General features: G+C 40.4%; 1 protein-coding gene and 1 long non-coding RNA gene across 8 annotated transcripts in view; one reads left to right on the plus strand and one right to left on the minus strand.

Annotated features, from left to right (window-relative positions):
• USH2A (usherin) overlaps positions 1-25,545 on the plus strand; it is a gene marked incomplete at its 5' end in the record, with an annotated part of 433,145 nt that overhangs the window by 261,643 nt on the left and 145,957 nt on the right. For all 7 annotated transcript variants that reach the window (XR_014562720.1, XM_083732918.1, XM_083732919.1 and 4 more), the window contains 5 exons: positions 4,029-4,657; positions 14,243-14,577; positions 18,203-18,325; positions 20,838-21,001; positions 24,964-25,173. Coding sequence is in view for 6 of the 7 variants with exons in the window: in XM_083732918.1 (XP_083589044.1) it covers positions 4,029-4,657; positions 14,243-14,577; positions 18,203-18,325; positions 20,838-21,001; positions 24,964-25,173 (1,461 nt within the window). The remainder of the gene's footprint in view (positions 1-4,028; positions 4,658-14,242; positions 14,578-18,202; positions 18,326-20,837; positions 21,002-24,963; positions 25,174-25,545) is intronic.
• LOC310842197 lies at positions 7,717-14,414 on the minus strand. Its single transcript, XR_014562988.1, has 4 exons — positions 14,326-14,414; positions 10,964-11,082; positions 10,584-10,760; positions 7,717-7,812 (listed from the first exon to the last, which is right to left on the minus strand). It is a non-coding gene; the product is annotated as an uncharacterized lncRNA (long non-coding RNA).

A 25,545-nucleotide genomic window follows, 5' to 3' on the forward strand; every position in this document is an offset into this window, starting at 1 on the left:
TGGTTGTATTTATGATACCACCACTGAGATATCCTCTAAAGCTGGTATATTGTGCTTTACTGATGTGTTTTCCTCACCCTCCGAAAACATGCAATTCTCATTACGGTTAATATTTAATAATCTCTTTCTATTGCCCACTGTATGTGTTTGGACTCTACTGTCCCCACGGGTGTCCATGAGTGGTTAATTGGCTACCCCACTTTGCCCCAGTCTGTACCAGTAAGTAAGTAAACACTCATTTCTAGTCAGGTGATTAGAAAAGGTTAATGACAATTTTGTACCATTTTTTAGAAAGTAGAGACTGAACTTTTGAAGCAGATGAGCAAAATAGCCTCCCATAAAAGATAATTTAATTTGCCAAAATGAAACTACCTTCCAGTATTAATGCTGTAATGAAATAGGTTGAAGAATGAATCAAAGACATTAAGGGAAGTGATATGCCCCTCCCCCTTCCACTCCTCGTATTCTGTAGTTCGCTCTATAAACAATTCCTTCCGAGTAAAAAGAGTTTATTATTTTATTTTCAGCATTGGCAGGCTAAGCAGTGTTGCTGTCATCCTCTTGCAGTCTTCCTTCCAGTGACAACCACATTGACAACATGTTATATTCCACATTGATTTTACAGTTAAGGAGCTGATTGTGATATATAGAGATTTTAAGAATTCAGCTGAGAGGCTGACTTTTGCCTTTTATCATTCCATTAAAATTTTATAACCATCTTTTTCATGTCATTTCACCCATGAATTCTTACTTTAGAAAGTGATAGCTACTGCTGTGAGCATAACTTTTTCTCATGTTCAGAGCTTTTTATTGTATTAGCAAACTACCCCAATTATAGTTAATACTCGTGTTTTACATAATTGTGCTGACCCTTTCAGCCAAGCAGGACCATGCTAGTTGGGGTGTGTGTGTGTGTGTGTGTGTGTGTGTTAAAAATGATTCTGCTTGTCACTTAAATGGGAAGTACTCTGCAAGAGTCTTGGGTACCACGATTTAACACTTCTCTATCCAGAGGGGCCAATTAAACAGCTCTCCAAAGTCTTGTTTGAATTGAGTGAGTTTTAAAGGTCTGCCTTTTTAAAGAGCTGCAGAGAGAGCATATGGAAAGACGTCCCTTAAAAAAAAGTGGGGGGGGGGGAGAGTAGAAAATTGAAGTTAAGCATCTCTTCTCATATGTTATAGCAGATAATGTTAAGAGGGCTATGTCTAAACTCTGCAGGGGTTTGTAACACAAGTTCATCTCATTATCCCAAATGTTTCACCTATAATGCCAGCAATGTACTCAGTAGGGATGAAAGGCTTATTCCTCTTATCGCAAGGGAGAACAAACTGCTTGATTATTTTCCTCCTGCAGATACCCACAGTTTGATTTTTCAGATATATGTATAATTAGAAAAATTGCTGATGACCAGCCCTGAAAAAATCTTCAAAGAGCTTTGCATTTATTTAAGATGCATATCCAAAAGTCACCATTCCTTTTATTTAATATGCCTTAAATGTGGCATCCCCCCCCCCTCCTGTGCTATTATCATCCTAAAAAAAAAAATGCAGCTTCAACAATATAAAATCTATATACCTTTGCTGGCACTGTAAACATTCAAAATACCATTCTCCCGCCCTCCCAATTATGAATATAAAAGTTCAAATTCTGATTTAAATTAAATGAGTGCCAAAATTGGTTAGGTTTCAGTAGCACACTGCATCTCTTGTGCATTTTGTTTGTTCTATAGTCTAGTCTTTTGAAATGTGAAATAAAATATCACTTTTTAAGGCTGTTACAGATCAGTTCCCATTTAAGTGACAATCAGAATCAGAGCAACTTCTTTATATAAATTTATAAGCATGAGTAAAAGTGCAACTGGTACCAGGAACAGAACTTAGGGTGATTTATCAGCAATTAAACGGATCTCCTGCAATAATACTTCATGCCAAAATTATTGTTCTTTCTTCCTTATATTCTCATCATATTTTGTTTAATAATGGCCCAAACTGGCTTTTCCTCCTCCTGTATACTAACAAGCACTATTAATATGCTTTCCGTGGGCAGTAAATAGTGGCTGCATGTGGAATATCTCCTGGTTCTAATATGATACGGAATGTAACTCAATCATTGACACTCAATTAAAAAAAATGTGAGCCCTTTTGATTCTCTGAAACTTTTAAAAAAGCCTTCAACAAACCAAAAGCTGTTTTAAACAATTACTGTACCCAAGTATATCTTTTTAAAAGATTTTCAATAAAATCTAATGTTCACAGAAAATGTCATAAATGTCAAAATTGCTGTGGGCAGAATAGGTGGATATAGTATTTTCTTGATCTGCTGTAGCAATTTATAGATATCAGGACGTGGTTTATAAGAATGCTAAATGTTCTGGAATTACAGCTGTTACTGATCAGTGATTGAGCCAGATTTGTGTTATTGCACCATGTTCTTGCTTGTACCTAGAGAGCAGTAAAGCCTCAATATAATAAAAAGCACCTGCATTTTAAATGAAATTTCAATTGAAAAACTTAACAACCCTTCAAATTGCAGAATTTAACGCAGCCCAGTAAAGCTTAAATAACACTTTGCCTCCACAGGCTGAGGGTTTTTGCATTCAAGGTGACTTGATTGTGTCGCATGGCGAAATTATTTACAATTAAGGGATTTCTCTGGAGGGGGCTGCAGAGTATTTGCTGTTCCACAACACCTATGCAGGCATATGGTCGGTCTTTTTCAGTATTCATGGAGGCTGCTGAACCTTTATGATAATTGAATCAGTTAGAGTGCTGAGTGGAGCAAGCATAAAACCTGTTAACCTAAAGGTCAGATCTGTGCATTGTTTATTTATCAGTAGGTGAAAGAGCTAAATCGGCAGCTTCTGTCACAGTCACAGTAAAAAATCACCTGTAATATTAACAGGGAGTAGATAAATTGCAAAAAAGGGATTAGAATGATAAACAGAAGAGAGCAAAATATTGCATATATAATGAGAGTTGCAGCAGTGGCTTTTACTGGGCTATAAAATGCATAGGCTGGTTAAGACAGCCTTATGGGGGTAATTAGGAGCATGCTCTAGAAAAATGGTAACAGAAGCTAGAACCGTGGTTCTAAATGGCCTTCGCAGTTCTGAATTGCCTTCGCAAGAATTTAGTTGCCAACACAGTAACACTCCACTATTGATGGTTAGGTATGTGCATTGGTGAGGCAGTTTTGTGTTGTGGGTAGAGTGCTGGACAGTGGACACTTAGGTTCATTGATCCGATCGGCTGTTAAGTTACTAGCTAGCTTTTGGCTAGTCATTATCTCTTAGCCTAGCACATGTCCCAGCACTAATGCTAGTTGTTTAAGGCCATTAGATGATACCTGACAGATCAGACCAAAGGTTGTCCTGGGGTGGACAACATTGGTTGTACCATTAGACAGAGTGAGGACTCTGGTAGCAGTTGCCTGGGTGAGGAAAGTGATGAAGTATCATACCCCGCAAGGGCCCCAGAAAAACTGCGACAGCCCTTTTTTTTCTTATGCTAGCACAGCAGCCATTTTGGGTGCTATGATCTTGAATGATTTCTCACCGAGTTCTCACTCTGAAAAAGCACTTTTTCTGGGGCCACAATTCTGGGTGGGACTGCAAAACGTGTTCTCTTGGGCACCTTAAAAAAGTGCATCTTTTGGGCTCTGTGATCTTGCTCAGGTAATGTGACTCATGCAAGAGCACAGCCAGGAAGATGCACACCCTGGTTTGGGGACTCAGCATGTTGGAGGGTATGGGTATCAAAATACAGAGCTATTTTAACATGGATTCTGATCTGTCCCCTTTAAGCTAATCTGTTTCCCTCATGTTCAGTGAGGCGTATTGTCCCTTCACCAGTGTAGAAGTAAAATTCAAATGCCAGTCCAATCAACTTCTTTGCATGGAATGGCCAAGGCAGGTTTGTGTGTCTTGTTGTTTGTTTCAGACGTCAAATTATCCTAAACTAGCCCTTGGGGTAGGGCACCTTTTTCAGCCTGAGTTATTAATCACCCTTTTTCTCATTTTGTGTTATAGACCCAGGTCCTATGGATCCACCACTTCTATTGAATGTTAAATCCAGAGAAGCAACTATCTCCTGGCAGCATCCATCAAAGCCAAATGGCATCATCACCCACTACAACATTTACCCAAATGGCCAGTTGTACACTACTATTCCAGGAACCAGATCTAAATTCACTGTACGTTCCTTGCGCCCTTTCACAGTTTATCACTTTCAAGTAGAAGGTTGTACTTCCAAAGGATGCTCTCTTTCCCCCGAGACAGTGCCCATAAAGACCCTTCCAGATGCACCTGAAGATATTCCTGCTCCAGAGCTCTATTCGGACACACCGACATCTGTGCTAATATCATGGCAGCCGCCTCTTCATCCAAATGGGCAGGTGGAAAACTTTATAATAGAAAGGAGAGTGAAGGGAACAGAACAAGTATCCACAGTTGCTACCTTGCCCTTCAATTATTCAAGGAGTTTCCTGGACCAGAGTGCTGCCCTTAGCCCTTGGGTGAAATATGAGTACAGATTATTGGCAAGTACTTTCAAAGGAGGCATTAACAGTAGTGCATGGGCAGAAGTTATCACCAGGCCCTCGAGACCTGCGGGCATCCAACCTCCCGAGGTGCAAGCATTGGGACCCGACATCGCACAGGTTTGTTGAGTTTCATTTTTGTGAATGCCGTTGCACATTATCACTAAAATCACCAGAGGTGAATTCTAGCTTATGTTTAGAGAGTTTACTGCACTGCACTGCATACAGTCCACTGTGTACAAGAGTAACTTCCATAGACCTGCACCAGGACCTACATACTGTCTCATACCACAGCTACCTTTCCTTGACTTTTTAGTGTTTTGCTGGTGGTCACAAGGTTAGCCCAGATATCCTTGTGGTCTCCATGTCTCGCTAATCGGTCTCACTCCAGCTAGTCATTCCCATATTCCCTATCCCAGACATACCAATGGGCCTGAGACCCTGGGCATAACTGCTACCTTATTTCATGTGTAGCCACCATGGCAGGAGTGGGGGAATTTGTGTCCCTCCTGATGCTGTTGGGCTACAGCTCTCTTCATGCCTGACTACTAGCCATGCTTGCTGGGGCCGATGGGAGTCCAACATCTAGAGGGACCCAGGTTCTTTGTATATGCCTTATCGTATGCACCACACACTTATTAATTGACTGAGTTTCTGTGCTTTAGTGATTCTTTTTTAACCCCAAATCAACAGAAATCCAGCCTGTTCCTTATTGACTGAGAGTATGGTCATTTATGCATTCTTGGGGACTCTGTTATTTCAGTTGGTAACCTCAGAATCACGGTGGACTGTGTGCTACTTTCTTGGGTATGGATCATCAGCCCCTGCAGTTGGTTGGTAGTATAAAACCTCTGGGTTGTTCAGGCCGCTGGGTGTATTTTAATGCCTTGCCTTCTGCCTTCATCTGGTATCCTCTGCATGCAGCACTTCAGGTTCCCTCCTTAGCTTTTCTAGCACTTCGCTATTTCCTAGTTTCAGATTCTAGAGCTTCCAGATCAAACTATTAATCTCGGGGCTGCAAGTGGGAGAGCACCCTCCAAGCCTGTTTTAGATATGGCTATTGTTTGCCCTTGCTGGACTCTGCCAGGGCTGCTCTACTGAAACTTCTCTTTGGCATTTGTCCGTAAAAGGTAAAGGTAAAGGGACCCCTGACCATTAGGTCCAGTCGCGGACAACTTTGGGGTTGCGGCGCTCATCTCTCTTTTTTGGCCGAGGGAGCTGGTGTACAGCTTCCGGGTCATGTGGCCAGCATGACTAAGCTGCTTCTGGCGAACCAGAGCAGCACACGGAAATCCTGTTTACCTTCCTACCGGAGTGGTACCTATTTATCTACTTGCACTTTGACGTGCTTTCAAACTGCTAGGTTGGCAGGAGCAGGGACCGAGCAATGGGAGCTCACCCCGTCGTGGGGATTCGAACCGCCGACCTTCTGATTGGCAAGTCCTAGGCTCTGTGGTTTAACCCACAGCGCCACCCACGTCCTGGCATTTGTCCGTACCCAGCTTAGAAAGGTAAAGGGACCCCTGGCCATTAGGTCCAGTCGTGACCAACTCTGGGGTTGCAGCGCTCATCTCGCTTTATTGGCCGAGGGAGCCGGCGTACAGTTTCCGGGTCTTAGCGTCCCCCAAATTCAGTGAGATGCCACTTCTATACCAGGAAAAAGTCAGCAGTAGGGAACCTGTGGCCCTCCAAATATTGCCATCCCTGACCATTGGTTATTAAGGCTGGAACTAAAGGGGGCTGTGGTTCAATGAAACTCAGAGGGCCACCAGTTCTCCACTCCTGGGTTAGATGTGTTAATTAGTGTTTATCATCAAACCAACAACATCTCAGCCTATTCCTGTCCTCCCATCTATAATACTCTGTTCTTTATTATGCTGTTGAAATGCTTCCAGTTTTCTCTCGCACACCTGAAATACTTGGAATACTACTGTGGGGGCATTTAATTTTAATCCCAGAGCCAGACTAAAATGTGTACGATACAAGAGAGAGAGAGAGAACAAAAAATGAACAGCCCTACCCTTCTAGACATTATTAAAATGCTAATTGCTGTGAGTCTTAAATATTCTGTGTTTTCAAATATGTGTCAAAATATCTGCTTTGTTTTAAATCTTTAAAGGAGAAAAAATCAGTGTGTAAGTAGACTAACTAAGGAAAGAGCAGCCTTAGAGCACTACCTAGGAAATTTTCAATTATTCACATCCTTCATTTGGGAATGAACTCTAGAGGACAGGATAACTACCATTGTTTTGGCTTGCATACAAACTTCATTCAAGGGAAATTAGTGTAACCAAACAAGAGGGATTTTTGTAGCTTAGAAACCTCTTTTGTGTAAATACACACATGCTTCTATGGATTCAGTCTTGTACTAGTGCCAAAAGGCATCGGTACAGTAGCTTGCTCACTAGAGCACAAAACAAAGGACGTTTGCATAAGTCTAGAGACCAGCCACTTAAATTATTGGTGCTATTTATGGTATGGGTAGTCCTCTTGAATAATGAGGGTGCATGTAGATACTCAGTTTACGCTAAACAATTTGAATATATGGATAGAAACAAGTCAAATGATAAAATCTAGAACCACATTTTGAAATGTATCTAAAATGGTGAAAATGCTGCATTTATAAATGGTGAAAATGCCGTAATTTATTATAGACCAGGGTTTATTGTGATGCATGGAAAGAATACTTATACAAAAGTGGGTAGGAATACATCAAAACCATTTGATACAGGCAACTTGCAACTTGTGACTTACATGCATTTAGTTTTACATGCTTGACTAAATAAATAAATATATAAATGGGATGGAAATGGAGCAGGCGGGGGGCGGTACGGACTTTGACAAGCCCACCTGCCATTGAATCCATTGTGTTTTGACTATATGTGATTTTGGCTTTATGTGCTATCCCTCAACATAAGCTGAGTTGCCTGTACATAGTAAGAAAATAGGAAAATTAGTATTTAAGACAAGAAGTCATATAACTACAATAAGATATCAGAATGTGTGCATGTCTGTGTATCAAACTAACTGTATTAAAACCTGATTGAAACATTGCTAATACCTTGTAGAAAACTGAGAATAAAGTGATGGTGATTAAATAATTCTTGCTTAATAAATCATGGTTTATTAAGCTGAGAATGAAAACTATGTCTGCAGTCTCTGTGCTCTATGTGAACATGCTTCAGCACTAAGGGATATTGGACCACTCTGTTGGAAGTGGGAGCCAAATTCCCACTGTTCACCTGTTCATCTGAGGTCAGGAACAGAAACCACAGCTGTTGACAAAATGTAAAAAGAGAAGAACATGACAGTGAAAATTGCTTAGAAATGATATTTACATTCCCACTATAACAATGGAAAATCTATATATTGTCATTGTTATCATTGTCAAGAATTTCAATTACACTTTTAAATGGATATAATCCTGTCTGTGTCTTATCTCTTCCTGGCTATTGTAATCTGTTTGTGGCAGAGCTTGAACTAAAGCTCTTGGCCTGCTGTATCCAGCATGCCATATTGGCTCTGTCTATATCGAAAAAGGGGCAATGCAAGAAAAAATGAGTACATGCCCTGCTCACACAGCATCTCATACCCCTGCAGGGTATATGTGGCACATATCAGCTGTTGTGGAAACAGAACAGGTGTTGGACAGATGTGCTGATACAGCTCTGCACTTATTTTGTACTGAGTATTTTAATAGTGAAGAAGCCATTTCATAGCAGCATGTGTGTTCAGTAGATTCTTCATCCCCTCCAGGTTCCCAATCCACAGGTCTCATACCTTGTATTTGTGACATATGGTGTTCAAGTGCAGCAGTGACTTTCTGTATATGTACATCTTACCTTTTTGTTACATGCTTCTGTTGTATTATTTTAATTTAAAGCATTGCAGTATTTTTGAATGCATTGTTTTAGATGATACTGTGATTTAACATTTTTGCAAGTTGCATTGAGTAGTGCATAAATGAATGAATGTGCTGCAGAAATGTGACATATGTAATGCCGTAATAACACTTTAGACAAATGACAATTGAAAGGTAGCCTGCAGAAGATGCTAGAACAGCTTAATTGTTCCACGGATCTCTGGTGCAGATTCTTAAGCCAGAATTATGCTTTATGCCAGACACATGGAAACTTTTTACCATACATGACTTTTCCTCCCTGGATGAGGAAGGCTAAGGGCAATCCAGACGTCCATGTACAAATTGTTTTACCATTCCCAGCCTTGTCTGCTAGAACCCTGCTTAGGTATATAGGAGTTTCCTTATTGATATCCAGAAATGGAAAAATCCTGGCCTGGTTTTCATCACAGGATATGGTCATATAGTCCACCAGGCTACTTAAGCCCCACCACTTTCCCATGTAGAAAATTAGGTACTGACATAAACATATAGCCTTAGCTTCTCAGGAAGATTCCCTGAGTAATTCCTAATTCCAGTAGTGATTATTTTTCTTTGATTATATGTCCCATTTCCAGCAAATGAATAAAGAAGCAGAATATATTATAAAGAATGACATATTAATCTTTCTTATTTAGTCATAAATCATCATGAATGGTTTTGTGATATGTAACATTTGAAGAGCTTTACTGTAACTTTCCCAGTAGCATACAGCTTTCTTTTACTTGGCTCGAACCTTCATTTTGGCTTCAATGTTTATCCTGGAAGTAGTTAAAAACAGCAGGCCACTTCTACTTTCTTCAATATTTTGTTGTCATATGTGACTGGGAGGTGGCTTTGCATTTTGCTTGGTGGGTTACAAATTTTGTACCCTCTACTTTGGCATATCTCAGGCTATACCTTTAAAGCACATTCGAAACATTATTTTCCTCAAGGAAGTCTGGGTACTGTACTTTACCCATCAGTGAGTTACAATTCCCAGCTATCCTTAACAAACTGCAGTGCCCAGTGCCTTGAAGGAAAACACATTCTTTCCTTCACAGTAACTCTACCCCTACATAGTCCACGTCCAGCAGAGGTGTTTTGTTTTGGGTTTTTTTAACCCTGTGCCTTTTTCTCAGAAAACATTATTCTGTTTAACATGAAAGATTTTGACTATGTCAAAAAGAAATGCTTCCCAAGGTTATAGCTGTTTAATGGGAGGGAAATGGCTAATTTCTATCCCTTTAAATTTTGTGGTGGAGAAAATAAGGTGCTTTGATCTTTAAATGACAGCTTCCTGAATCATTATAGTGAGTTAGTTAATCTCTCCCAGAAGCTGCCCTATTCTAGCTTCCTCTTGGGCACTCTCTTTCTTAGTCTTCACGCTGAGCTTCAAATCAATGTACTGCTGTTGTCAACACCAAAACATTGAATGTGCCCTCTTATTTTCATACATTACTAAACTTAGTAAAGAACAGCAGAAACAAGCACGGCAAGGTATTTTTTTTTTTTTTTTTTAAAAACCATTTACAGTTCTGTATTTTTGTTGCACAAGTCAAGAACTTTGTTGTCCTCCCTACACAAGATGATCACTATTCTTTTCTCTACTCTGGAGACATTTTGCTCACTATGGCAAGGAGATCCAAAGAACTTACATTTTTGACTTGCATTTCTTAAGCAGCAGAATCCACCACCTTCCCCATGGCAGATGGCAAGCAACTTTACAAGTCTGAAAAGATGGAAGCTTAAAAAGCAATTATGAAGTGGCACAATGGTTTGCTTGAACAATAGCAACAAATGAACAAGCCACAAGGTATGCCTAAGCCCTCAGGTGAACAAAGAAACACCGGAAGCAGCCATATATTAAATTAAATCATTGTTGACTCCGTATTGTCTAGCTAAGTATTTTCAACACCGACTGGCAGCCAGGGTCTTCCCTGAAAATGCCTGGGATTGAACCCAGGAGCTTCTGCATGCAAAGGATGTACTTTACTACTGAGCTACAGTCATTCCCATAGAACTTAGCATTTTGCATCCAGGTCTGTCATATTAGAGGGCACTTTTATAGTCATTGCATCATCAGAGGACTTCATAGAAAACATTTTTAAGTCTCGGGAAATCTGAAAGGTTTGACTAGCTGCCATTTGCCAAAATAGACTTTCCTACCTGTTCCTTCCTGCTGTTGCTCCCTCACTTCTTGGAAGCCTGTTCAGTTCTGTAGAACGGTGTTCAGTGTAGCATGGGCAATGCAGCTGTAGGGTTGGAGGAAAACCAGCAGAAACAGACATCCAGCCCCTTTGCATGAGTGTAAACACCTTCTGGTTGACTCTGCTGGATCCAAACCTGTATGAATTACATTTTAAAAATCTTTACAGGTTACGACAAGATAATTAAAATAAATGTATAATTTCAAGAGAAGTTTTGTTAAGTAAGTGAAGTACCAAATATACTCAAGCCACATATTATCAAGGTAGATCCATCTCAACTTAATATCTATCAATAACAGAAGCACATAGCTTTCAAAAATCACTACATAAGTTTCATACACAGTGTCACCAGTCATGGCAGGGCCAGAAGTTCTGAGGTTGAAGTTAAGAATGGATTTGTCAGTTTTTGTTTTTTTCAGTTACTCATTTTCCATTCTTGGGGTCAGTTCTTCACATTTCTGCAAGGATTAGCAATTCAGGGTTTTTTAAGTGCATGAAAATTCATCAGCATCTTATTGAATATTTCTCTGAATATACACAGTTTTGCAAGTAATGCCCCTAATATAATGTCATTTATATGTTATTTCTATGAATATATGCATTTTATACACACATTCCCCCAAATGCACCATTTTGTACACATTGTTTGGTTGAAGAACTGCATCTTAAAATTCAGAGAACTGCGAATTTCAAAGGATATCTGCGATTCAGTTTGTGTATTCTTTTGGAAACTGCATACCAGGAAGATTGGCATTAAAATCCTCACCAAGTTGGATTTCTTCTACGTCCTCACTGTGAGTTGGAACCCAGCATACTGTATCCAGAGGACTTTTTGAGCAGTGCAAAAGCATTTTCTTCTGTGCAGACCTGCAATTGTTTTTCCTTTGCAGGAAGGGTTTTCTGTAGCTAGCGTTTCTCCCTTTTTTGTAGAGATTGTAGCACACTCCATGCTACAATGGAATAGTTGCCGGTGCCAATTCTGTAACAAGTTCTCTTGGCTCACAAGCACTTGCTCTTTGATAGACATGAAAGAGCTACCTGATCAGATTTTGGGCGCCTGCCCTAGAAATGTGGAATGGCTGCAAGGCACTCAAGTAGCATGATTAATTAAGCTTTATTTTAAATGACTCCTGTAGGGGTTGACTAAAGCAGGTGGCTTAATAGAAGAGGGTGTTTGAGAAAGAGTCCTTTTTATACATCTTAAAAATAGCTTCTGTGATGGATGCTAGAAAGAGCAGATCACAGAAAGGCTATAGCCAGTCTTTAACACTCCTTCTAAATGAATGAAGGTTGACATCACAGGACACTTGGCAAATGAGGACGGGGGGGGGGGGGGACGACGACGACGACAGCTCTCGATAATCGCTTTTGCTGTTCACCATCACAAGACACTGAGAAAAATATCTGAGGCTTTGGTGAGTGTGTTTTCTTCCAAGCTGGTTTCACCAATCATAATTAGGTAGAATGAGATGATGTCCAAGTAAATCTGCATCCCCAGTTCTGAAGGAGTAGCTGTGCTGTGGCCCAGCAAAACAAAAATGATGATACCAGTGGCATTTTGAAGATACTAAATATATTGTGGCAAAAGCTTTCGGTGCATGAAGTAGTTGTGCAGGTATAAGCAGCTTCCTGCAGCCTTGTACCCTGCAAATGTTCCGGACCACAACTCCCACCAGCTCCCCATATCATGACCGATGGCCAGGGATGTTGGAAGATGTAGTACAAAACACCAGGCAGACCCCAGGCTAGGGAAGGTTGAAGTAGGAGAAGAAAGGTTTCTTTCTTGTTTCTCCTACAAAGTGAAACCAAGACCTGTGTTCTTAGGTGGGGAATACTTCAGCAGAATGGAACAGTGCTGTATTTTAGTGCAGGGCAGCTTATTAATAACCAGCACACACCTGCTACTTTCAGCTTCTGTTCACATCCCTTCCAGGAACATAAAAGCATTACAGTTTTCTGTGGTCTTTCTTGTTTACATCCTCCTTTTACAGTCACCTGATTCTCAGAGAGGAATGGTCAGCTGCCACCTTGGGGTTTTAGTTGTGCATTGTAATACGTATAAGGTGTAGCAGGAAGAAATATCTTTTCTTTCATGTTGTAAATTACAGCATAATATTGCTTGCTTGGATGATTTTACACTGTTTCATTAGGGAGGATGAAGATAATGCAAATAACTAGGATGGATTCAGTTCTGCCTCCCCCTAGCTTTAGATTTGTTTTTTGTGTGGTGTTTTTGTCATTTACTTTCATGTTGTGAGTTAGCAGTAACAAAACAAAACAAAAAAAAAACCTGAATAGGAATTTTTAAGCCTTTGCCAGAGTGAAATCTTTTCCATGACAATACTGTTAAGCTGTTCCTGCTCCTGTGATTTAAAAGTTGCAGTTAACAATGTTTTCTTTAATACTGTTCCAAGTTCTTTTTACCCAAGACCTTCAGTGTTGCTAAAAAAAATCTGCGGCTAGGTGCCTTACAAGTATCACAGCCTAAAAATTGAACGAGTTCTTAGCGTCTGGCATTTATTTATTCCCTGGTGGTTTTTGAAATCTGGCCCATTTATACATTTATATATTTTCGACTGTGAAATTACTGATCTAAGAGTGGTCAGAGTCAAGAATTGTTTGAGGACTAGGAAAAAGATCTTTAATAATTCTGTTAAGATTTTATTTATTTTATAGCACTCACATTTTACCAGCTGATTGACATTAATATACTCTATAAAGCAGTGTTTTTCAACCTTTTTGGGGCAAAGGCACACTTGTTTCATGAAAAAAATCACGAGGCACACCACCATTAGAAAATGTTTAATATTTTTTTCTTTAATGGCAAACAAAAACGTTGCAGACCGTTCTCTGCTCAGCGGGGATCGATCCGCTGATCCCCGCTGAGCCGGCGGATGACAGCTCCGTCTCCGCACTGTGTGCGGAGAGGGAGATGTCAGAGCCCCGCTGCTCTCTATGGGGAATCGGATGAGAGCGGACCGCCTGTCTGCTCTCATCCAATCCCATCCGATCTGATCCCCACCCAGGACGGATGGAAAATAGGGTGGACACAGTCCAGCGCCTGCCTAGTGGGCGAAAATTTGACATTATTTTTTAAAAAAAATCTTTCGCATTTTTTAATTTTTCCCACGGCACACCAGGCAACATCTCGCGGCACACTAGTGTGCCGTGGAACAGTGGTTGAAAAACACTGCTATAAAGCAGGGATGGGAAATCTGTGGTCCTGTGACTATAGCTGGACTCCAGTTCCTATCAACCCCAGTGAGCATGGCCGATGGTCAGGGATAATGGGAAATGAAGTCCAGCAACCTATTCAATTAAATTATAGGCTGCTATTTTGTGGTTCACTTCAGGTGTCAAAATGTCTTGGGCCGGCCCTGGTGGTAGCATGCTAAGATCCATGAACTGCTGACAATTCTTCTTCTCATTTTTTTTACATGGCCATATAATGTGAAATAGCGACCTGAAAATGATTGGGAGCAAATGCCTACAATAGGCCATATTAGAAGAAAACATTGCTGTCAGAGCTGTGCTAATTTGAGAGTTGTTGTTGTTGTTTTTTTTAAATCTTGTAAAATTCTCTTTTTTAAAGAAAAAAAAAACTTTATTTTTTTCCAGGTTTCCTGGAAGGCTCCTTTCATACTGAATGGAGAAATACTTAGTTATGAGATCCGCATGCCAGACCCTCGAATCACCCTTACCAGCAACTTATCATCTTCAATGAACCACTTAGTAACCAATCTGATCCCTTTCACGAACTATTCAGTCACCATAGTGGCTTGCTCTGGTGGCGGTGGCTACATTGGAGGATGCACAGAAAGTCTGGCTACATATGTGATGACTCATCCAACCCTCCCCCAAGGCATTAGTCCATTGTCTGTGACCCCAATCAGTGAATCATTTATTGCTGTTTCCTGGCAACCACCATCCAGGCCCAATGGGCCCCACATAAGGTAATGTAAATAGCAACATATGCAACTTTATGAAAATATGGGTCTCTACATATGCCCAGAGAAATTGTTTTTAAGCTGTGGTCTAGGGTTCTTTGGAAAGTTTCCAGGGTTTCCTGAAGTAAAATGTTCCATAATGGCAGAGAAGACTGCTGGCCCACCACAGGACCAGGGAGATGTTGAGTATTTCTGTCGGATATTTTCTCATCATTTGAGGACTTCTCCAGGGCCCTGAGATGCTTCCCAATGTAATCCATGAGGTGTCCTGTGGCAGACAAATCAGCCTGGAACAGATTGTAGTTCTAGATTTGTACACTATGAAAGCAGAATTCCCATTTGTGTGTTATCCTTTTTCTGATGTGTTTTCTGTCCTTAAGATGGTTCCATATTTTTCTGGAAGTTCAGCCACCTTCACTTAGATCCCAAAGTCTTTTGTTTTGAGTTGATGTTGGCCAACATAAGAATGGAGCGAGAAAGAGCTGATCAAAAATGCAGGTGCAGAAGAGTTTGCCAACGCACCACATGTCTGTAGAGTCAAAGTTTCAATCTTTCTATGTTGGCTGTCTTAGACCTTCCTGCTCCTATCTACAAAGCAGTTCTTCCAGTGTAGCCCTGGAATGACCCTCTGGACTTCAGAAAAAAGGAAATTATACACATGTTATGATATCTTATTCTCTTTCTTGCTTAATATGTAACTCTGAGCCATTCCAACAGACTAATTGCATGCATTGCAGAATAATAAAATAGTCAGGTTTGGGAAGCAATCTACATTACTGTATATATTTACAGCATGATTCTCTCACCACTGGTAAGAGAAGCAACACAACATAACCTGCACCTGAAAACTTCATTTTCTTCATGGTGTGCCATGCTGCTTCCAACCAGAACAACCACTGAAGCAGTTGCTCAGCACAATGTGTTGGGGAGAGAAGAGGATAGGGCACCTGCCACCAGTGGAGGCGATTTGTACGCAGTCACTATCCAATGCTTTAAAAGATTGTGATATTTCTCATGGCTTCTACATCAAATTACAGAGAGACCAACCAGAACTAAATAATTCTGCAGGTTTTGGGAGGTGGGGAGGAGAGGATGGTTCTGTTGACATTGATAAACTAATAACATTGAAATGGTTCCTATGATATGAAGACAGCAGCATATTTTGGTGATGTTAACTTTGGAATTCAGTTTCTCTGGTTCCTCTCTTGGGATAGAGGTGAAATTTATACAAAGAGAAACAAACTTGCAATCCACTAATGAGTTGAAATTTCAATACTTGATCTTGAGTCCCTTTACTATAGTTGATTTCAACCAAAACACTGGTCTGTTGACTGTAATAAACTGAGGGTGGTGGTGATGAACTGAGTCACTATAACAAAGCTATATTAAGAGCACAATCCACAGTTTATTTATTTCATTGTCATTCCTAAATAGCCTAATCTAAATGTGCTCCAATGCAACAATTGTCTGTTAGTATTTATTTCTGAATTTTATACAGTGCTGTGTATATGCAGTTTACTGTGGTTTAAAGTTCCTTCAGTTCCTTAATCTACATTTCTTCCCTTCCTCCATGAAGGGTGCCCAGAGATATTAACAACCTAAAATCATATATATATATATATATATATATATATATATATATATATATACACACAGTAATTAAAGTTACATTGATAAAACTAACAATACCTCTCCCCTTCTGAAGACCTGAACAAATAAATACATATTCAAATGCCTCCTGAACATGGTCTGGGAGGTCTCCCCTGGGAGGGAATTTCAGAGCAGAGTGTATTCCCACTCTCCTTGGCATCTGCAGCAAACAGACTGAAATAAGGGCCTTGTAAACTGTAGGTTGCGGGATATGCACAATGGCACTCCTTCAAGTACTTGAGTCCCAAATAATTTAGGGGTTTTCACACCTAGTACTAACGCTTTGAATTGTTCCTGGTATCTTAAAATGAGAGTGATGTGCTTCCTGTGACAACTCCTCTCAGCATTCTACATTATGTACTAGCTGCATCTTCTAGATCAGGCATGATCACTGGTAGATCACTGGACACTGAACAACTGTGGCTCCCCTTTAAAAAGCTCAACATTTTACCTCCTTTCTAAAAAAAGCTCAACAACCTTGACTTGAACCCCCCAAAAGGGGGTAGATCACTGCCAGTTTTTAAATCTGTGAGTAGAACTCAGTCTCTTGGGAGTTGGCCACCCCTGTTCTAGATCATCTTCAAGGGTGGCTCCATGTAGAATGCATTGTAGTAATTTATAAAGAAAGTTATCAAAGCATGAATTATTGTGGCCAAATTATCTTGGTTCAGGAACAGTCATAGCTGAAGAACCTGCTGTAACTGGGCATAGGCATTATTTACCACTGGAGCAACCAATGCTTCAGGTGAGAGTTTGGCATCAGTGACTACCCCAGACTTTGAACCTTCTCCTTCAGGACATGTCAGCTCTCTTGAGAACTATTCACTCACAGGACCCCTCATTTTATCCATCTCAGTTTATTGCTTTTAGATGTTGGCTGACCACTGTACAGCCTCTTTCAGTTCTGGTGGGATGGAGAGGTGGAGATACAGTTGCGCCATTCTGTGTGATGTTTTCTGAAGATGGAAGTGTGCCTTAGTAAAACACTGCACAAGACAAATCTTGGCGCAATCATGCGTACAATCACGTCAAGCTTGCTTTTGTTGCGGTGTTTTATCAATGGCCCTGTATGCATTGGTAAAACCAAACTGTGCATTGTACAATCCTAGAATTTATTTTATAAATTCGCTTACATTTAATCAGAAATCAGGAGGAATAAGTCAGACCTTCCATTCTCCCATTCACTCTTCCAGTCAGTCAGCATGCTGTATATTTTTACAAGATACTCCATACCTATAACCCCTGTTTTGCTATGTCACACCATACACAATGGTTATTGAACACATTCGGTCCTGGTGATGGGCTCTTAGATTTCTTCCCCCACCAATATTTTCCTACAGGTCAGGGGTATGAGCCTGCTGATACCTCTATCTTGTCTGTGGATGCTGTCTTTTTGGCTACTGACACTCACTGGTATTCACCTTGGAACATCAAAAATAAAGGTAGTGATGGTTACAGTAGGGCCAAGAGAATTCTTGAGACAAGTAAGGCACATCCCCAAAGGTCATTGGTTTCAAGCCTGTTTGTCACAACTCTCAGTCACAATGAGCTTCCAGAAAGTTTTCGAAGCTGTTGTAATTAAACCAATTCTAGCCAGTTTAAGTTTGCATTGTGGATATAGCTTCAACTGTGAATTCACTTGTACAGATTCCATTGAGCTTTTCTTCCTTAACGTGAACTGTGCTGTACTAAATTTAAGTCAAGTTATCCTGAAAGGTTATGCAAATGTTTAATGTTATAAATCATTAAATACTCTCAGATTCTTTTTTCCTAATAAAAGAAGTGTTGTGAAACATATCGTCAGCCTTTTTGAAACTCATTAGGTAAGTTACAAAAAATGTCAAATCCTGAAACGTGTTTTTTTTAAAAAAACTTTACAGTTGTAAAAACAAAATAGTGTGTGACTTTTAAAAGCAACCTGATTTTTGTGTAATAACATTAGTTGAGATAATCCCAGCGTTCTGCTTGTCTTTTGTGTTAGATATGAGCTCCTGAGACGTAAAATCCAGCAGCCACTTGCATCAAATCCCCCTGAAGATTTAAATCTCTGGCACAATATTTACTCAGGAACTCAGTGGTTTTATGAAGATAAGGGTCTTAGCAGGTGAGATTACAAAAACTATAAAAACAAATGCTGGCGTTTTGTATAGACTATGCTTAATAGTTCAAAGTGTTGCTCGTGTCTCTGTGTTGTGAACATGTTAATTATGTAATGAAATATTTTTTTGTCATCTCCTTTGGCATTTGCCATTATTAACACACCTGGGTTTTTGCTGTTTTGTGACTCCTGCATGTTGCGTGCAATTTTTGTTCTGTTTTAAAGAGCATCAGGCTCTGGAAAGCAAGATTTGAACTACCAGGGTAGCAGGCAAGCCATTTACACATATTTAATTTTAAAGTCAAATCATACAAGCACCGGCTTACACATTGACATGCAGGGCATCTGTGCAGCAGGGATCTGCACTGTAAATTAGTGATGTGTTTGCCTAGGAAACAAGGCTAGCCTAAGGCATTTGCTGCCTGAGGTGAAGGACAAGATGGTAGCCCCTTCCATTCTAAGTGGACTGGTAGCTCAGTCTTCGACACTGATGACAGGAGAGTGTTCTCCATCATACCTGAGGACAGCTGGCTAGCTCAAGGGTTACAGGACAGGCTTTATGACACCAATAGCTGATATCCAGTAGAGGGGAACAGTCGAAGTGCTCAGAAGGAACAGCCTGGGGAGGGAGATGCCATTAGGGATGTTGGATAATGCCAACAAAAAATGAAATGGAAGCGGAAATTTCCTATGTTTGTTTATTAGTCCTGTGTTCAGAACAGAAACCACCAGTCTGCTGAATATGATCAGTATAGACTGTTGTTCCTTTTACTCTGCAAATAATATTCCTTTGAGATGGAATAACTAATGACAATGTACCCAATTAATTGCATAAATTATGGGAGTGACCTAATTTTGCCATAACATTCAGCGAGAGGAGTAACATAGGATGGAATTCAACAATGTGCTAATATTATGCCAGTCAAGGCATAATTTCCAATAGGAGCCCAGTGTCAGGGCTTACCAACCCTTATTATCATGCCTTTTATCCACCTCCATATAGCACCCCATCTTCTTTTGGCATTGTAAAGAAAAGGTTCAGATATCCGTTTCTTTCCCTACCTATGACCAAATGCTGCTGGGATTGAAGTGAATTGGAGGTGGATACCCAGAAGGGAAGGAGAAATTAAAATGCCCTCTGTGCTAGTTTCAAGTTGGAGATTGTTCTCTTAGAGTTGCCTCTAAGTTTAGGTTGTAAGCAAAAAAGGGAACATTAACATCACGTATCATTTCAGCATCAGCAACAGTGGACAAGATTCTCTGAAAGACAGCTAGATATAGAGACTATCCATGGGCAGGACGTTTGAGAACAGTGTTGTAAGATAAATTTGCAGTCATTTTGCTGTTGTATCCAGAAGGAAATCTCACTGTAGGAAATACAGATGACTCTGGAGTAAGTTTGAGGAGGTTAATGAGCAGAGGGAGGAAGGGGAGGATTAACTGATAGTCTGGGAATGGTGGGAGTACTGTAGACTGGCTGCCACTACAGGGATGAAGTGAAGTTTGAAAGAATACGAGTCAAAGTACAACTTAGATTAAGTATGCTTTTTTGTTAAGGGTGCAACTCTTTACCCCACCCCACCCCAAAAAGAAAGGAAAACGAATGTATCCACCTCTCTACTTTATTTCTCCAAAAACTGCAGATGGCTGGGGGTGGGGGCATTATCCTGATTAGGATTACGGCTTATTGGAACAGGCTTTCGGTCACCCCCCACAATGCCATTTTCCCACCAAAAGGTAACCTTGAGGATGCTATCTGCCCCAAAGGTGTTATTTGTCATGCACAATTCCACATCCACTGAGTTTATAGATGGGAAGGAGTGGGGTTCTAATTCCTAATAGGGACCTGTATGTGTACAGCTTTTATGTGTTTAGGCTCTGACCATTTACCTCTGGTTGTTGTTTGAAAGAGATTAAAAGGGAGAAAGAGTTTTCTCTGGTTATAACTTTTTTTTAAAAAAAATATAGTGTTTAGATGAGGCTATCCTTTCACACTCACACATTCATTCATTCATTGGCAGTTATAGAACACATTGCTTGAACTTACACAGCTGTATTATTTGAAATGTTGAGTTTTTATATTTGGCTGGGATCAGCTGATGAAGCATAAGGCAAATACTGTTAGGGTGGGATGCAGAGCTTCAAATCAGTGGGTTTTCCCAAAGAGGAAAAAACACCATTGAATCAACTTTATATCTAAGTGCTGGCAGCTTGCCATTGCTGTAATTGCATCTTGAATTGAGCTGTAATCCCTCACTACTTTGGAAAACAATAACAATCCTATATGGCATCTTACTTTGTTTATTGTTACTGTGCTAGTATTGGCCTAGTATTTCAAGCAAACCTGTAATTCTTTGTCCATGGATCTCAAACAGTATAAAGAAGCACCTTTTTAACAGAAAAGAAAAAACAGACTTCCTTTTCCATGGTTAGTAGAACAATAATAGATGTTTAGCATGCCTCAACTCTTCAAAGGATACATATTTTTCTATATCTTTTAATGGTATTAATCCTTTAGGTACACAACATATGAATATAAGACCATAGTGCACAATGAGGTTGGATACACATCGAGTGAAGAAGTGGTCGCTACAACATTGGCGGGTTTTCCAAAGAAGGGAAGTAACGTCACTGCACAACCTCTTAACCATACTGCTATAGAAGTGAAGTGGCCCACCCCAAGTAAGTGCCCTTGTTATTTTGACTCCCAGTCAGGTCTGGGCTGTTTCCCACATGTATGTGGATTGCTTGATTTCTCTGCACTTAAGGACAGACAGCAGAATATGTGAACTTTGAGGGAACGTTTTGCAATCAAAAGGATGTGAAAGTTTGATCTGTGGTGTCAGATCTGTGTTGGTATATTCACACATGCAAGTTAATAGGCCAGGGTGGTTAACAGGAACAGGTCTGGCCTGCCAAGCTGTTTCTTATGACCCACCTTCCCCGCATTCAGTTTACTAGCAGTGAAATCATTTGCAGTGATGGAATCAGTATCCCTCTGCCCCACCATTGTTTCCTAGAGGGAGTAAAGAGTGTTCCAATCAGCTCTGATTATTCTTGAGCCATCCTGGGAAACATTGGGAGAGACTGACATACTCCATCCTATTCCAGAGTGCTCTGACTTGCTACAAAACTCATTCTGTGCCACAGTTAAGCAGCTGAGAGGTGCATCGTAGGTAACATTGAACTTCTCCTATTCCAGTTTGTTGGGGGAGGAGCCTGGGATTCTACAACCTTCCCCCCCTCTCTGAACAGATTGATGGAGAGCTAAAAAAGACTCATTAATCCCCATCCCTCCTTCCCCACTACAGTGCTCTAGTGGGAATGAGATGATGGGGAGGTGAAGTGTGTGTGTGTGTGTGTGTGTGTGTGTGTGCGTGTGTGTGTGTGCGCGCGCGCATTTACCAAGCGGGTTTGTGGTCTGTAGGTGTACCATATGTTTGGTGAAAGTGTAGTCTGTATGTGTGCGTCCCCTGCATGTGTGTGATGTGCGAGCAAGAGAGTGAATTTGGGTTGAGCAGTTCCTGCTTTGTTCATACTCCCTTATGCTTTGTGCATGTCCACCCCTGGACGTGGCCCTTGAAAGGGTTGACCAATATCAAATGCAACCCTCAGGCCAAAAAAGGTTAGCCGCCCCAGCATTAAGTGAAGTTGCACTCATCAAGCGTAGGTCATCCTACGAGCTAGCTCCAAGTCATCCATTTTCATGATTTACATTGCTCAGGTGAGCTGAACGATCATTGGCATCTTGTTTAAGAGCTAAATGCCTTCAAAATGATGGAAACAAAACCTGGGAAGAAACCAGCCCCCTTTTCAACCTTGAAATTCCATATACATATTGTATAGAAGAGAGGCAAGATAATGCCTGCAGTGTCTGCCCCTGCTCTCCATGTATGTACAAATCTTTGGTTTGTACAATTTGTATGTTGTGGTCAATTATAATAAAATCAGAGCAAAATAAGACATAGATTCAGAGCTCTTGGGAGATTGGCACAATGACTTGCTGAAGCCAGTATTTTGGTTCAAACTCTTCTTCACATCCAGGAGAGTTATGGATTTTCTGTGCATGCAAAAGGACACATTTGTGCTGTGTCATCTTAAAAGGAACATATCCATTTAATCCAGATTACCTGTCCATCAAAGCAGTGGGTTAATTCTTCAATATGTACATGCAAATCTGTCTGTAAGCACTTGCTAGTGACTCTCAGCAAATATAGGCTCCTTATTTTATAATTGGATGCCTGAAGTAAGCATGCTTATAAAAACTGACAAACCTAATAGATCTGAAGCAGGCTGCTGAAGTTTCATTACTTTAGTAATCTGAACCTCTGACCTTCCAGATAGAGGTAATGCAATCTGGCTTCATTTTCATTCTTACTGCAGAAATTTCCTAGATATCTGTTTATGAATGCAAAGGTTAAACATCAAGTGAGGGTCATTAGAGCAAACCCTCATTTATTCTTTCATTGCTGGAATGCATTACACTAGGCAAACTAGCAATCTGCCTTCTTCCAAATGTTTTCATTTTGTCACAGGCCTATGCCTTTCCCTCCAATAACTAGATCACTTGAAAATAGCTTTCTTTTATGTCTTTGTTTCTGGTGGGATCTTGAGAGAAAAACAGAAGTTGGGCGTACGTAGCTCCTGTTAAAATTGCACTATAGAAATAAAAGAAGTTGGAAACAAAAGCTCTGTTTAGATGGTATATCAGTGCACGGTCTCTCCATGCATTCGCTCAAATTCTGAACAAATCTACGCGGGTACAACTTTTCCTCTCCCCATACAACCAGGGAGCCTGCATTTTTCAGTGATCTAATTTCATGCAAAGAGCCTACATATGTATACATTGCAGGTACTTGGGTTCTGTTCACACATTTGGTGAATGGGAAGATGGGGCCCGTATGTGTGTGATTCCCACTTCTCCTATCTAGGCACTGATATCCCCAAATGTGATTGAAATCCAAATAGGATTAGAGTCAGTCCTTTATGGTGTCGTAATTAAAAGTTTGACTTTGGAGCAGCTAAATTTAGTACCTCTTGGATTAAGTGGTTTGAGTAATGTGACCTTTATTTGTATTACAAACATTTGTCCCTGACTGATTTTTCATTTGAAAAAGCATGTTTGCATACACATGTTTGCTTCTTCCTTTAGGAAGAAGGGTGAGATATAGATTCAGTCATCATCATCATCTCAGTAGCAATGATGTTATCATTTTCCTCAGATGCTTAGGTTGTGCTTGAAGTTAAGGATTTAGGGCATACTAAGATAAGCGCTCCTAAATTCCATTGTTTTCAGTACAATAATCACATGTTAACTAGAACAGAAAGTGTCCAAAATATTATTTTATGGCAGGGGTCAGCAAACTTTTTCAGCAGGGGGCCAGTCCACTGTCCCTCAGACCTTGTGGGGGGCCAGGCTATATTTTTTGGGGGGAGGAAAGAACAAATTCATATGCCCCACAAATAACTCAAATATGCATTTTAAATAAAAGCACACATTCTACTCATGCAAAAACACCAGGCAGGCCCCACAAATACCCCAGAGATGCATTTTAAATAAAAGGACACATTCTATTCATGTAAAAACATGCTGATTCATCTGTGGGCTGGATCATCCGCGGGCTGGATTTACAAGGCCCCGGGTCTTAGTTTGGCTGCCCATGTTTTATGGCATGATTTCTTCTTGAATTATAGTCAACCCTGTAGGTTTCAATGCCACAATGCAAAGAATGTAATTCTCAACAATACTGGATGTGTAATGTCTGAGGATGCATCTTACATTTCAGTGATGCATGTGGGAACATGGTGTATGGCCCCAGACAAAGCCTACATTTGTTTGTTTGATTAGAATACTGGTACCACACCTTATAGCCTCCAGAAGGCCCTCAAAGTAACTCACAAAAGAATACAATCACATTCAAATGTAATATCAGAAAAAATAATAGCTTGGTAGCCATATGGTGCCAGGTTTATTCAGACAGCATTCTGCTCTCATACTGGTGTTGTCAGGCAGCATCTTCCACTGAGTACCTCCTGGGGTGAGGGAGTGGGGGCCAAACAGCCAAATCTTGCTCATTCCATGATAGAGGAAGTTCTTCATGCTGAAGGCTATGAATGAACTTTTTGCTTCCATGATGCTTATTTCTCTCTATGATTGGCAACAGCTGAAGAGTCCTTTAGGGTGTGGCTTTTTATGAATCAATAATTTGGAACTTTGCCTGGATGTAATTAGTGAAATAGACAGGCCTGTGCATTCCCTGCTGACCTGGAATCAGTTTGTGCAAGGAATGGCGGATGAATGTCCCCAAAGCATGGTCTTCCCACCCAGCATTCAAGGCAGTTCCCAAGAGGGGTTAGGAATCCAAATTACATATATATCATGGAATAGTTGGTTTACTCCCCATGCTTCTAATATATTTGGCACTGACAAGATTAACTATACTTTGGTGCCTAGTCGCTAGGCTCAAAGTCCACAGTTTCATGAGCACAAGCCTTTGCAGCAAGTCTATTGCATATATAACCAGTGTTACCGGTAAACTTAATATTGTACCAGAACGTGCAAGAATATTATTACTTGTCCTTTCATTTCCAGTTTCTTTTTTCAATATTATTGGGATTTTTTTAAAAAAAAATTAATTCTACAGCCTTGCAAGATGTTCAAGGAAATATTGAATATTATGTCCTCTCCTGGAACACCGCTGGCCATGACAACACCAGGAAGATCCCCGCCAGTGAAAATCTAGCTGTCATTGGAGAACTACAACCTAACACAGAGTATTGGATTTCGCTTCAAGTCTTCAATGGGGTGCACAGCATCACAAGTGAGGTGGTGCATGTGAGTACATCAGACGGAGGTAGGTTTAGTACTGGATGCAGCCTGGCTTAAAATCTGAGAATGAAATTGATTGATTTTTGTTAGGGTTGAGATCAGTCATCCTTCCATTATGAAATTTCCGGTATAAGAGGGAAAAGGACTAAAACGCTAAAATGCTTAAGTGCTGGTTGTCATCAAGTGGCCGATCAATAAAAGGTCCCACTGAGACAGCAGCACAAAGCTCTAATAGCGGATATTAACCCACTTTGTTCTCATCCTGCCCTGTTCACTACTATCTGTGTGCTCAGTTTGGAGCTGAGTTCATGTCAATAAACGGAGAGATTTAAAAAACAATTAATGGTTTTTAAAAAGATTTGCTCTGCGAAGCAGTGTGCTTTTGACATGACAGTCA

This window comes from Podarcis gaigeae, assembly GCF_964106915.1.
Source record: "Podarcis gaigeae genome assembly, chromosome: 3".
Lineage (NCBI taxonomy): Eukaryota > Metazoa > Chordata > Lepidosauria > Squamata > Lacertidae > Podarcis > Podarcis gaigeae.